Source organism: Fukomys damarensis, unplaced genomic scaffold, assembly GCF_012274545.1.
Source record: "Fukomys damarensis isolate Sample0158 unplaced genomic scaffold, DMR_v1.0_HiC HiC_scaffold_35, whole genome shotgun sequence".
Classification (NCBI taxonomy): Eukaryota; Metazoa; Chordata; class Mammalia; order Rodentia; family Bathyergidae; genus Fukomys; species Fukomys damarensis.
Window position 1 is genome coordinate 10,074,514 of NW_022900947.1, and position 12,914 is coordinate 10,087,427.

Genomic DNA, 12,914 nt, shown 5'->3' on the forward strand with positions numbered 1-12,914 from the left:
CGCCGCCCGCATGACCCCCTCTCATGGCCCACTGTGAGTCCAGCCAGTCGTCGCGGGACGAACCCTGCTGCCGGCTGTCTCGGAGATGCCGGGTCTGCCTGGGCTGCGGCCTCCTGGTGCTGATCGTCTGCGCTGTGGTCCTGCTCGTAGCCCTGACCCGGTCCCCGACACGGACCCGCGAGCCCTTGGCGTGGAACGGGACGGGCACCACGCAGAACCTGTTCGCGATCGTCCTGGGACGGTGTTACGCCTACACCCAGCTCCTCCGGCCGGGGCTCCGGTGAGTGGCTTCGGGGGCGCCCGGCTCCGACCGCTCACCTCGGCTGCGGGCCAGACTCCGACCGTGCGTGGCAAGTGTCCCCGAGAAGGCCGCGGGGAGCCCGCGGGAGGGAGCGGTGTCGGAAGGGCCAGGCCCCGGAGTCGTTTTCGCTGCTTTGCACGGAGCAGTCCGCTCTTTTTCTTCTAGCGCCTCCGATGCCTGTGACCCTTAGCAAAACCCGAACCTCAGAATCCGCCCAGGGTCGCTGCGTTCCCGTCGGTCCCCGGCGCTGGGCTCTCCCCAGAGCGCGTTTTTAAAAGTTTTGCAGACTGCCGGGGAGCTGCGAGGCTGCACTCTGTTTAACGGTGCAAGATGCCTCACCCCGAAATGCCACCGCCGCTTCCCGCGCTCAGCGGCTGGGGTCTAACGCAGAGACCTAAAGGTTTTACAAACTGTTCACATTCCAGGGTTCTCGGGGGCTCCCCGAAGAGTTTCGTTTACAGATAATTAAATGCCTAATTGAAAGAGAAACTAGACTTTGAGGAGCTTTTGGGGGCTATACTCTGCCGTTCAATGTAAAATCCAACTCGAAATGGCATTTAAAAAGCAGTTTTCTGGGAGGCTGAGGCAGGAGGATCACAAGCTCCAGCCCGGGCAACTTTGCCACTTGGAGAGACTTTGTTTCAAAACAAAAATAAAAATGGAAAAGAAAAAGAAAGGGAGGGAGCGGTAGCATAAGCAAAAGCAAAAACAAAGCTTATTTTTATTCTCACCTTAATTGTAGAGTTAAAACTTTCTGGTTGTTTCATCAATTTTGATGAAATCATACTATTGTTCAGATGTGCATACCCTATGGTAAGACAGAGACACACAGAAACCGCATGGCTTTTAGGGTTGATCCTTGCTCCACATATCTGTACGCATCTCTATATATTCAGCAAAATATTAGCAAATTAATATTTAATCATAATCCAGTTACAAACCGACAGGATATAGCCTGTTAATATTTCGGCGCACACCTGTACAAGCATCTTATATCTTACCCACCCACTCACCCACGTTGGATAGAAACGAGTTAGTAACAATACGGTGATTACTGCAGGTCCTGAGCACTTCAAAATGTTCAGCCATTCCGTCCTTTAACGACTAGATGAGGGTTCCAATTGATGTTCCCATTTTGCAGATAAGCAAACTGAGGTTTGAGTAATCTGCCCAAACTCGGCTAGAGACTGCACTCGTAGCCACTGACTTCTACTCCTCATCTAGGTTCCATAGACGGCGACTATAACAGTAGCCGGTCGTGTCCAGAAGCTTGACTCAGAGGGGAGATACGACGATAAATACCGAGTGAGCAGACTCTTTTCAGAGCCCATGGCAACCTTCTTGGGTGGTCTAAGAACATCAGCTCTGGAGTCTCACCACCTGGGTTTGCATCTTGGCCTGGGGTGCGATCGATCGTAAATTCATCTGTGCCAGGGCATTCTCGGCTGTAAAATGGAAAAAATGATAGCATCCGCCAAGTGGACAGATTATGAAGAGTAGGAGGAGCCTCCTTATCCTAAGTTTTCAGTGTTCCTGCTTTGGAAATGTTTAGATTTCCACACTAATAAATACAGATCAAGGCCATTTACATGAATGCCTGGTGGCAATCCAGCAAATGAAGCTTCCGGCAGCAGTACTTGTGTTCTCATTTTTATACTTGATCTTGGAGCTTTCAGTGGGTTTGTACTGATCTACTTTATTCTTTTCAACATCTCTTAACATCCCATAGGGTAGATGTAACCATTTCCAGCTGGCAGAAAATTACTTTGTTTACCATTTTTAAAAATCCCACTCTACAAAATACTTGTTGAGCATCTACTATGTTCCAGGCAACAAACCAAGGAAGGTATAGGAGTGAATGATGACGCTCCCACTCCTAGGAAACTTTCCTTCCACTGGGGAGAGGTGTCTTTGTCCTTGTGCTTTCGTGTTACATGTGTGGACCCTGGAGGGCAGATTCCTAGGGCTGGGATTGTTGAGTCAACGCTTTTATTTTAAATTGTAATTTTTTCAAGTTTCTAATGTTTCCAAATTCCCTCCAAAATAGCTCTCCCATTTCGCACACTCACATCAAGCTATCAGAGGATAGCTTGAGATATCATGGGATCCCATAATCTCATCATCGTTGAGTATCTTCAATCTTTTTAGTTATGAGAAAAATAGCTTCTAGTTCTTCTCCAAGAAGCATCTTGTATGTGTGTATCTCCATCTATCTATCTATCTATCTATCTATCTATCTATCTATCTATCTATCTATTTTTGGTACCACGCATCGAACTCAGGTCCTTGTGATTGTGAGGCAGGCAGCAGAACCAGTGAGCTACATCCCCAGCCATCTCGTATATTTTTACTGGCTGTTTATACTTTCCTTGTGATTTTGTTTGTTCAGATCCTTAATCATTTCTATTGAGTTACTTATTTCTTTTGTTTGTTTCAAGTGGAGTTCTTTATATATTTTCGATAATATTTATATGCATATTGTCTTACAGCCACTTCCCTGGAATTTCAACTCTGAACGTGTTTTATTGGCAGCTTCCTGGATTTGATTATTGCCTTATGCCTATTTCTTATTTTGATAATCTTTTCCAGAAAACACTGAGAATGACAGTTTTCTTTTTTTCTTCTGTTTTTGGCAGTACGGGGATGGAACCCAAGACCTTACATTGAATTACAACCCCAGCTTGCTTTTCTTTCTTGCTTTCTTGCTTTCTTGCTTTTTGAGACCACGTCTCACTAAATTGCTAAGTTTGAATGTTGGGCTAGAACTTGTGATCCTCCTGCTTCAGCCTCCCTCAGTGTTGGGATTACAGGCCTGCACTAGCTGCCATGCCCAACTTTCAGTTTTCTTTTCTTTCTTTCTCTTTGCTTTTCTGGTACTGGGGATCAAACTCCGGTCCTTGGGCTTGCAAGGCAGGTGGTGGACACCACTGAGCTAAATCTGTGACTCAGTTTTATTTTCAAACGCAGCAAATTCCAACTTGAAAATGCTTGCTCTTGATTCCGCTTTAAAAAATATATATCAGGAATTCTTCCCTCTCTTTCTTTCTGTGCCTTAGCTCACACAGCTAAAAGAAATGAGCGGGCTTTCCAACGTTCCGCCTGGAAGTCCGCTTAGCCAGGCCTCTGAGCTCACAAGGAGCATTCGTGTTTCCACGTGCGCAGGTGACAGCGCTGTTACCCAGGGTTACCGGCGAGGCGGGCTGACATCCTTGCAGCCTCCAGTGCTGCTCCACCCACCTGCACTTGTAGCCTGAGACCTTCCTTCTTCTGTCTGCTGCCAGTATCCGTGCTGATGCCACAGTGTGGTAGTCAGGGCCTCCAGCGAAAAAGGACCGGGAATTCGTATGTGGGCGGGAGCTCTGGCTTGTACCATTTTGGGGCTGCAACCTAAGCAATACCTTCAAGCAACATCCAGATATGTCTGACCAATATTTAGGTACTGTGGCCAGGTGTGGTGGCACATGCCTATAATCCCAGCACTTGGGAGGCTGAGGCAGGAGGGTCACTGTGAGTTTGAGACCAGCCTGGGCTACATAGTGAGTTCCAGGTCAGTCTCAACTACAAAGTGAGATCCTGTCTCAAGAAACAAAAAAACAAACACACAAACAAACAAAAAATTTAAGCACTGTGGCCTAGACAGTTAAGGTTCTTTGTCATGAACGTGTTTTAGGCTTTTGTTATGCATTCAGTACTTTACTTCCCAACACTTTTCTACTTTCAAATAAAAAACCAGTGACCTAAAATTTAGAGGCTTAAAGTGGCAATCGTTTATTATCTTTCATCTGCAGGGTGACCCACACCAAATGGGTGGCCTGTTTTCCAGCTAATGTCACCTAGGACTGTTACCAGGGAATAAACTTGGCCAGGTAAACCATCTTTCCCTATCTTCTCACACCTCTGTATGTTGGGCTAGAACTTGTGATCCTCCTGCTTCAGCCTCCCTCAGTGTTGGGATTACAGGCCTGCACTAGCTGCCATGCCCAACTTTCAGTTTTCTTTTCTTTCTTTCTCTTTGCTTTTCTGGTACTGGGGATCAAACTCCGGTCCTTGGGCTTGCAAGGCAGGTGGTGGACACCACTGAGCTAAATCTGTGACTCAGTTTTATTTTCAAACGCAGCAAATTCCAACTTGAAAATGCTTGCTCTTGATTCCGCTTTAAAAAATATATATCAGGAATTCTTCCCTCTCTTTCTTTCTGTGCCTTAGCTCACACAGCTAAAAGAAATGAGCGGGCTTTCCAACGTTCCGCCTGGAAGTCCGCTTAGCCAGGCCTCTGAGCTCACAAGGAGCATTCGTGTTTCCACGTGCGCAGGTGACAGCGCTGTTACCCAGGGTTACCGGCGAGGCGGGCTGACATCCTTGCAGCCTCCAGTGCTGCTCCACCCACCTGCACTTGTAGCCTGAGACCTTCCTTCTTCTGTCTGCTGCCAGTATCCGTGCTGATGCCACAGTGTGGTAGTCAGGGCCTCCAGCGAAAAAGGACCGGGAATTCGTATGTGGGCGGGAGCTCTGGCTTGTACCATTTTGGGGCTGCAACCTAAGCAATACCTTCAAGCAACATCCAGATATGTCTGACCAATATTTAGGTACTGTGGCCAGGTGTGGTGGCACATGCCTATAATCCCAGCACTTGGGAGGCTGAGGCAGGAGGGTCACTGTGAGTTTGAGACCAGCCTGGGCTACATAGTGAGTTCCAGGTCAGTCTCAACTACAAAGTGAGATCCTGTCTCAAGAAACAAAAAAACAAACACACAAACAAACAAAAAATTTAAGCACTGTGGCCTAGACAGTTAAGGTTCTTTGTCATGAACGTGTTTTAGGCTTTTGTTATGCATTCAGTACTTTACTTCCCAACACTTTTCTACTTTCAAATAAAAAACCAGTGACCTAAAATTTAGAGGCTTAAAGTGGCAATCGTTTATTATCTTTCATCTGCAGGGTGACCCACACCAAATGGGTGGCCTGTTTTCCAGCTAATGTCACCTAGGACTGTTACCAGGGAATAAACTTGGCCAGGTAAACCATCTTTCCCTATCTTCTCACACCTCTGTGCCCGAGTTGACTGTCTTTTCTGATTCCTTTATTTTCACATCGCAATTATTTTTTGTTTCTCTTTCCTTTTTGCTTCTCCTTCCTCTTAAAAATTTCCAGATTTTCTCAGAGGCCAATTCTTCAGTTTTACTTCCCTAAGCCTCCCATTTCGATGACTTTCACATTTTGTTAAAATCCACTCAGTAACATTACTAGTACACAACAGCAAATTTACCCAGACACTTAGGAAAGACTTACTGTGTACCTGGTGCCAGGACTTGGAGTGGAGGGAGGAAAAGAAGCCACAGGTCTTGGGTTCTCTTGAGTGGGAGGTGAGGAGGAGCAGCCTGAGACCCAAACGCTGTAGGTCGGCCTGATCTGTAATGATAAGAGCTCTGAGCTAGCCCAGAGGGTGCTGTGAGGGAGCCATCGGTTGCTTGGAATCTTCAGGGCTGCGTCAGATGCACCCAAGGACCCACTGAACACCCCGGAGTAGACACGTTGCAGAGTACGTGAGCCAAGTGCTCACACAGCGCCACCTAGGTATGGAAGTGGGCATCACCTCCAGGGGTCCGGGGTCGGAAGGCCTCCACAAAAGTAGTGGTCATTTGAAAGCGTCCTCTTGGTGTTTAGCAAGGCGGTGTCTGAGGAGTGTTTTCCTGTTGGGAGAAACCTGGGCACCGGTAAGTGGTGGAAGATGGACCGAGCCATTTACCAACACTTTGTCACGGTAGAGGGACCTTGAGGAGGATCCTACTGCTGACAGGGTGTAGACATCATTTATTAACTTATTCATGTACAAAAATCTACATTTATTCAAATACAGACATGTCATCTTCTTCGGGAACATCCTAACTCTCCAAACCCTGAATTCCAGCCTGAATTTCTTGTGACTCCATTTCTTGTAGAACCATTAGCTCCAATCTCTCACATCCAGCAGTAGAGCTCTCCTTACATAAGCCCTTCTTACCCATGTAGCCTGCTCAAGGTGCATTGGCCACACAGCTGTGATTTGATCTCATGAAACCTTCATCCAAGTCACAACCTCTTGCAGGCTATGCTGCGCAATGTTTCCATTAAATCAAATGTTAGTGGAAGACTTACAAGACAGGAGTGGCAAGAAAAATGGTGAGAGTTGCCGGGGATTTAGCTCGGTGGTCCTGTGCATGCCTCACAAGTGCGAGGTCCTGAGTTCAAATCTCAGCACTGCAAAAACAAGCAAACAAACAACAAACAACAAAAACCAAACCCCAAAACCAAAAAACAGATGAGAGTTCGGAAAGAGGTCCACACAAAAGTGACAAAAAACCGCAGGCACTAAAATTCAGAGAATGTTTCTTTATTTCACATGAGTGCATTAAGTACTTTCCTTACAACACGTGACATACTGAATTATGAAGATTCTTAGTAGATGCCACCACATCCTTCTGCTATCAAGTGTGTACGTAATTTGTGAATTTTGACTGTGATCCTGTTGGTGGTTGGGCAGTAAGTCTCAAGTTCATCTATGTAGGCATTTATCTCTTGTCCGAAGGTGCTCACGTGAGTACTTACAAATACTTAACTGTAATTCATGTTATCATTTTTTGTAAATATCAATGTCATTATTTATTTATCTCTAATTATATATTCATATTATTTTATAATTCAGTATGTCTGTAGTGTGTCGCAATGGACATACTAAATGTGTCCACCTGGCTGATGGGGCTGATTTTTGGTGTGGTGATTATTTTTTATTGTATTTAAGTAGTTTCTTTGAATTTTTAATCTTTGGTACCAGGGATCGAACTCCAAACTTTGCACGTGAGGCAGGCACGGAACCACTGAGCTAAATCCTCAGCTATCGTAGTGTTTATGTTACGAACAGCCTGGAAAATCACGTGAGGGCTTCTCTTCCAGATAGGTCTTATTTTCGGGGAAATGCAGTAGACTGTAAGAGTGCTGTTGTTACTGGGTTGATATAACCTTCTTGGTTTTGAGGTGGATGGTATTAGAAAACACACTCTTTTTAAGACAAAGATAAGCATGGAGATCATATTTATAATTCCAGTTCAAAGCAAAGGGCATAGATTTTTATTTAATGTTTACAATTTTATATTTATTTCTCTTTCTTTGTCTGTGGTACTGGGGATCGATCTCAGGACCTTGCACTTGTGAGGCATGCATGGCACCACTGAGCTAAATCCCTGACCCTCATCTCTTTTTCCTACACTGAAAATCTCAGTTTTTCTTTTTTCTTTTTTTATATTGGATGCATGTGTTGAAATATCACACTGAAATCCATTAATTTGAACAATCAATGTTATTAAACGACATTTTAATAAAAATAAAGTTAATAAATAAAGGCCACATGTTGTAAAAATGCATCAGCAAATACTTTTATTGTAACTTATCAATGGAATCCTTTTCATCTTTTTATGGTTAAAAGAAAGTATTAAGGAGCCATTTTAATTCCTGTAAATTCATCTTAATATTTAATAGGACAAGATGCTTCGTAGCTGTTATTTAACACTTTATTCCTGTTTAGTCCTTTTTAACGAACTTGGCTGTGAACTTGTTTATACTTTAATAGAAGCCATGAATCAAGTATTTAGACAGATGTAGCTAACTACAATGGAAAATGAAAATTTGTAGGTGTTTTATCATTAGATCAGAGTAAAAAAATTCAAGGAAGGATATGATAAAGGTTGGTTTAGAAATAATTTATCAGCTGGGCGTGGTGGTGCATGCCTGTAATCCCAGCACCCAGGAGGCTGAGGCAGGAGTATCGCTGTGAGTTCGAGACCAGTCTGAGCTACATAGTGAGTTCCAGGTCAGTCTCAACTACATAGCAAGACCCTGTCTCAACGCCCCCCAATCAATAGGTATTATACTTTTTTAGAACAAGTATAATTTACAACAATTATACAAGTCTTTTTCTGTCAAATATTAATACTACTTAGCAATTTTCTCACTGAAATAGTATTTCAGTTGTAAAAACTTTTTGGTTACCAAAAAACCCAGAAACTTTATCAGAATTTAACACAATTTACAAATGTCCTGAGAATTAATAAGCCACATAATATTTTAAGTAGAGAAACACTAATTTTAAAAATTTGGTTGTGTTCTGTGGTTTATATATATTAACTGGTCCCTTTAAAGGAAACCCAACTAAAAGTTGATCACATTAAGCACTGTATTTGGCAAAAGCTAAACACCGTTTAACAAAAAATCATATACAACAGACACTTCCAAGTACCAAAGATATCATTTAGCGGTTAACTGCCTGGTACAAAATACTAAATACAATGCATTTTCTGGATTGTTTTCTACTTGCAGCCACTCTGTTATCCAAAATAAGAATTCTGATAAATAAAACCTGCAATGCAGGACCGGGGATTTAGCTCATTGGTTCTGTCTGCCACCTGCCTTGCAAATGCAAGGTCCCAAGTTTGATCCCTGGTACCAAAAACAAAAGCAACAACAAGAAAAACAAACCTGCAGCGCGGTTTACTTAGTGTAGACCACTCTGTTTCTCCCATTCGGTACTTAATTTTTTTCCCCAACACCCCACACCCTCACCGTGCCACCATATTATTAAAAACATTAAGTAACTGAGATTTACCTTCACATCAAGACATGATTTGAGTAATTTCAAATGATGTACAGCTCCTCTTGTAATAAAGATATTATGTGGTCACAGTTACCTCAAAAAATAATTATATTCAAATAACCTGACATGACATGCCTTTGCAATTACAAAACCATGATTTTGACACATGGGGATTTATAAGTTAAGCAAATGTGAGTGTTAAAAGGTGTGAACAGCTGTTCTTCTGCTTAAGTGTTAAGTATTCAGTTTAAGAGTGCTGTGAAACTCAGGTAATGACTTTATTTTTTTAGTTGGCGTAACCGGCCAATGGTACAGCACGCTAAGTCATAAAGTACAAACCCAATGAAGGTAATCCATTTTCTAAGTTACAAAACTTGTGGCAAACCAATACAGTACTCTTAATACAATAAAATAATATTTCTGTTGGAGTCATATATTACTTCAGTGATCATTTTCACTCCAACAATATCATTTAAGTACCAAATCAAAACACTGTGGTTTCTAACACAGCAAGTCATTTTATATGAATTATTGTCTTTTACAATTCTACAGTTTCTTCTTTGTTGCTGTTTTTGGAGACAGGGTTTCACTACGTAGTTGAGACTGACCTAGAACTCACTATGTAGCCCAGGCTGGTCGCAGTGAGGAACCAAACACACTTATCACAAGGTCGCTGCTGTGGTTTCGGCCGTGTCCCCATACAACCTGTGATACTCAGGAACAGAAAGAGTGGATGGACCAGAGGGTACCCATTCTGAGTCTCTTCACCCGGGGATCAGTGCCTCTCCTGGAATACCTCCCTCAACTGGCTTTGGCCAGAATTGAGGTAGCATCAAGAAGGGAATATTTGCAATTTTTTTTTTCCCCGGTACCGAGGATCAAAATCAGGACCTTGCACTTGTGAGGCAGGCAGGGTGCCACTGAGCTAAATCCCCGGCAATGGCTTGAATCTTGACTTTGTGGTGGCTCTTGTCTTACTCAAGATGTAAATTAAATACAATAAAATGTATATGCGTAGGAGATCACACACATGCGTATATAATTTTACTTCAATTATATTTTCTATTTACTGCCGCTGTCTAGGAATGTTGTAAGTTTTGAACGCTGTTGATCTTGCAATCAAAAGTTTAAGACAGAAACAAGTTTTTTTTTTTTTTAGTCTTACTCAATGTAAATTAAATACAATAAAATGTATATGCGTAGGAGATCACACACATGCGTATATAATTTTACTTCAATTATATTTTCTATTTACTGCCGCTGTCTAGGAATGTTGTAAGTTTTGAACGCTGTTGATCTCTCAATCAAAAGTTTAAGACAGAAACAAGTTTTTTTTTTTTTTATTGAGTTTATTGGTACATTTAGGGATACAGTACAGTTACATTCATTGTTGGGATCATGTACCTTTACATGGCAAGTCTTGATTCTCATTTTTTTCCCCTTACCTCTGCCCTCCCTTCACCCCCTCCTCCCCTCCCCATCTACAAACACTTTATTTTCATCTTTTCATTCTCTCACATTTTTTTCTTTTCCCTTTTTGTTCTTCCCCTACGTATCACACCTTCCCTACACCTTTAGCTCCTTTCCTCCCATTTCTAAATGTCAGTAATCTTATTAGAATCTTATGCATTGTTGCAGAATATTCACACCAGGGAAACTATTTGGTATTTACACATGTGGGACTTATTTATTTCACTTAGGAGTATATCTTCAATATGTATCCATTTTCCTATGAATGAATCTATTCTCTCGCTCTTTATGGCTGAGAGTAATATTCTTTTATAGAAAAACCACAACTTCTTTATCCAGTTTCCAACTGATGGGCAAATAGGTTGTTTCCAAGATTTAGCTATTACAAACTGTGCCGCTATAAACACGGGTGCACATACTTCTCTGTGATATGATTCTCTTTGTTCTCTTGGAAAGATACCCAACAGAGGGATGGCTGGGTCAAATGGAACCTCCAGTCCAAGCTCTTTGAGGTATCTCCATATTGATTTCCATAGTGGTTGCACTAGTCTGCACTCCCACCAACAATGGAGGAGGGTTCCTTTCTCCCCACAACCCCGCCAACATTTGTTATTGTGTGATTTCTTGATAGCAGCCATTCTTTGTGGGGTGAGGTGGAATCTCAGTGTTGTTTTCATCTGCATCTCTCGAATGACCAGTGATGTGGAACATTTTTTCATATATTTTCTTGCTGCTTTCACTTCTTTGTATGAGAAATGTCTGTTCATTTCGGATGCCCATTTTTGGATCGGGTCTTTATATTTGGGGGGACTGATTGTTTTGAGTTCTTTATATATCCTTGATAATAGTCCTTTGTCTGAGGTACAGCTGGTAAAATTTTTTTCCCACATTGTAGATTGTCTCTTAGTTCTGCTAATGGTTTCTTTTGAAGTACAGAAGCTTTTTAGTAAGATGAGATCCCAGTTGTTGATTCTTTCTGCTAGTTCCCGTGCTACTGAGGATTTGTTCATAAAGTCTTTTCCTATACCAATGTCTTCCAGAGTTCTGCCTAACTTACTTTCCAGCAAGTTTAATGTTTCTGTTTTAATATTTAGATCTTTAATCCATTTGGATTTTAATTTAGTGCATGGCGAAAGATAAGGGTCTAATTTTAATCTGTGGCAGGTTGATATCCAGTTTTTCCAACACCATTTATTAAAGAGGCTATCTTTCCTCCACTGAGGATGGTGAGCTCCTTTGTCGAAGATGAGGTAGCTGAGTACATGTGCATTTGTTTTTGTAAGACAGAAACAAGTTTAATGTACCTGAGAGGTGAAAAGGATAGTTTTGGCACTGAGTGGGTTAAGGGAAGGGGAGAACAGTTTAGTCAGAAGTAGCCAGGGGACCTCAGGGTCACCAAGAAATCTTAAGTCTGTTTTACACACAGTTGCAAAATGATCCAATCTTCCACTAGAACAATTCCGAGTTTGCTTAGCAACTACCCAGTTCACTTTACTGTAATCTCTGACTTGATACCTATAATTAATTCCTTGCTGACCAAAATGCATCAGAAGTAGGGAGCTGGGCGTGTCTCGTTGGCCTTGGGAGCTTTAGGGTACCTAATACTTTGCCTACTACTCTGTGGTTGTTGAACAAAATAATGAAAACATAGGGCAGATAGTTACATTTTCTTAGTATAAAATATTCTATAGGCTCACACTTTGAGATGTTAAGGGTGAGAAATAGGTTGTAGAGCACATAAGTCTTTGAAGTAAGGGATTGTAAATGTGTAAGACTGAATGATTCAAACTTTAACATAAATTTCTGTCACTAATTTGCTTTATAGTTTCAGGAAAATTTTCATTGCAATAGATAATTAATTAGGAATTGGTTTGCTTAATAGTGTAGGAGGAGATGTGCTAAGTCTTGAAATGGGGATGGATCAAAGGAGATGATAAAAAAGATAAATTGAGGTCTATCGCTTTCTTTAAAAATTAGTACACATTTGCAGTAGGTAATAATTACATTTATTATAGGGAGTTGGTACACGGACATAACACATCTTAATTCTTTTTGTTTTTTCGAACCCTCGGCCTCTCTCATTCCCTGCATCTTCCAACTCGTGCTCTACTTGCAGAGGATTATTTTCATTTTCCTTCTTCAATTCTTCTTGTTCCCCTCCCCTCCCTGCACCTCTTGTTCCCCACCCGTTTGAAAAGGGTCCTCCTATTCCTACCTGGCTCTCTCTCCCTCTCTTTCTCTCCGGCTCCCCTTCTCCCCACAACCCTTCCCTTAGGAGGTTCACATTCACCATCTCTGCGGTTTATCGGTCTCCGCCCCCTTTCCCCTTTATTTCGCAGGACACTCAACAAAGCCGGGGGAGAAATCTTTTGAAATGTAAGCAATATCTTGCTCAAAATCCGAGGAGGCGCCTCACTTCCCCAGGACAACAAGTCCAGGGACAGGGCCGCAGGAAGCCCGGGCCGGAAGAGGCAGCCTTGACGTTTGGGCTTCATTTGCATCCTCCTCCTCCTCCTCCTC

At 42.3% G+C, this 12,914-nt stretch overlaps 1 protein-coding gene across 1 annotated transcript in view; it reads left to right on the forward strand.

The window, feature by feature from the left end:
• The first annotated feature begins 6 nt into the window (after positions 1 to 6).
• Cd38 (CD38 molecule) overlaps positions 7 to 12,914 on the forward strand; it is a 44,791-nt gene continuing 31,883 nt past the window's right edge. The window contains exon 1 of the mRNA XM_010641869.3: positions 7 to 280. Coding sequence (XP_010640171.1) covers positions 24 to 280 — 257 coding nt within the window. The 5' untranslated portion in view covers positions 7 to 23. The remainder of the gene's footprint in view (positions 281 to 12,914) is intronic.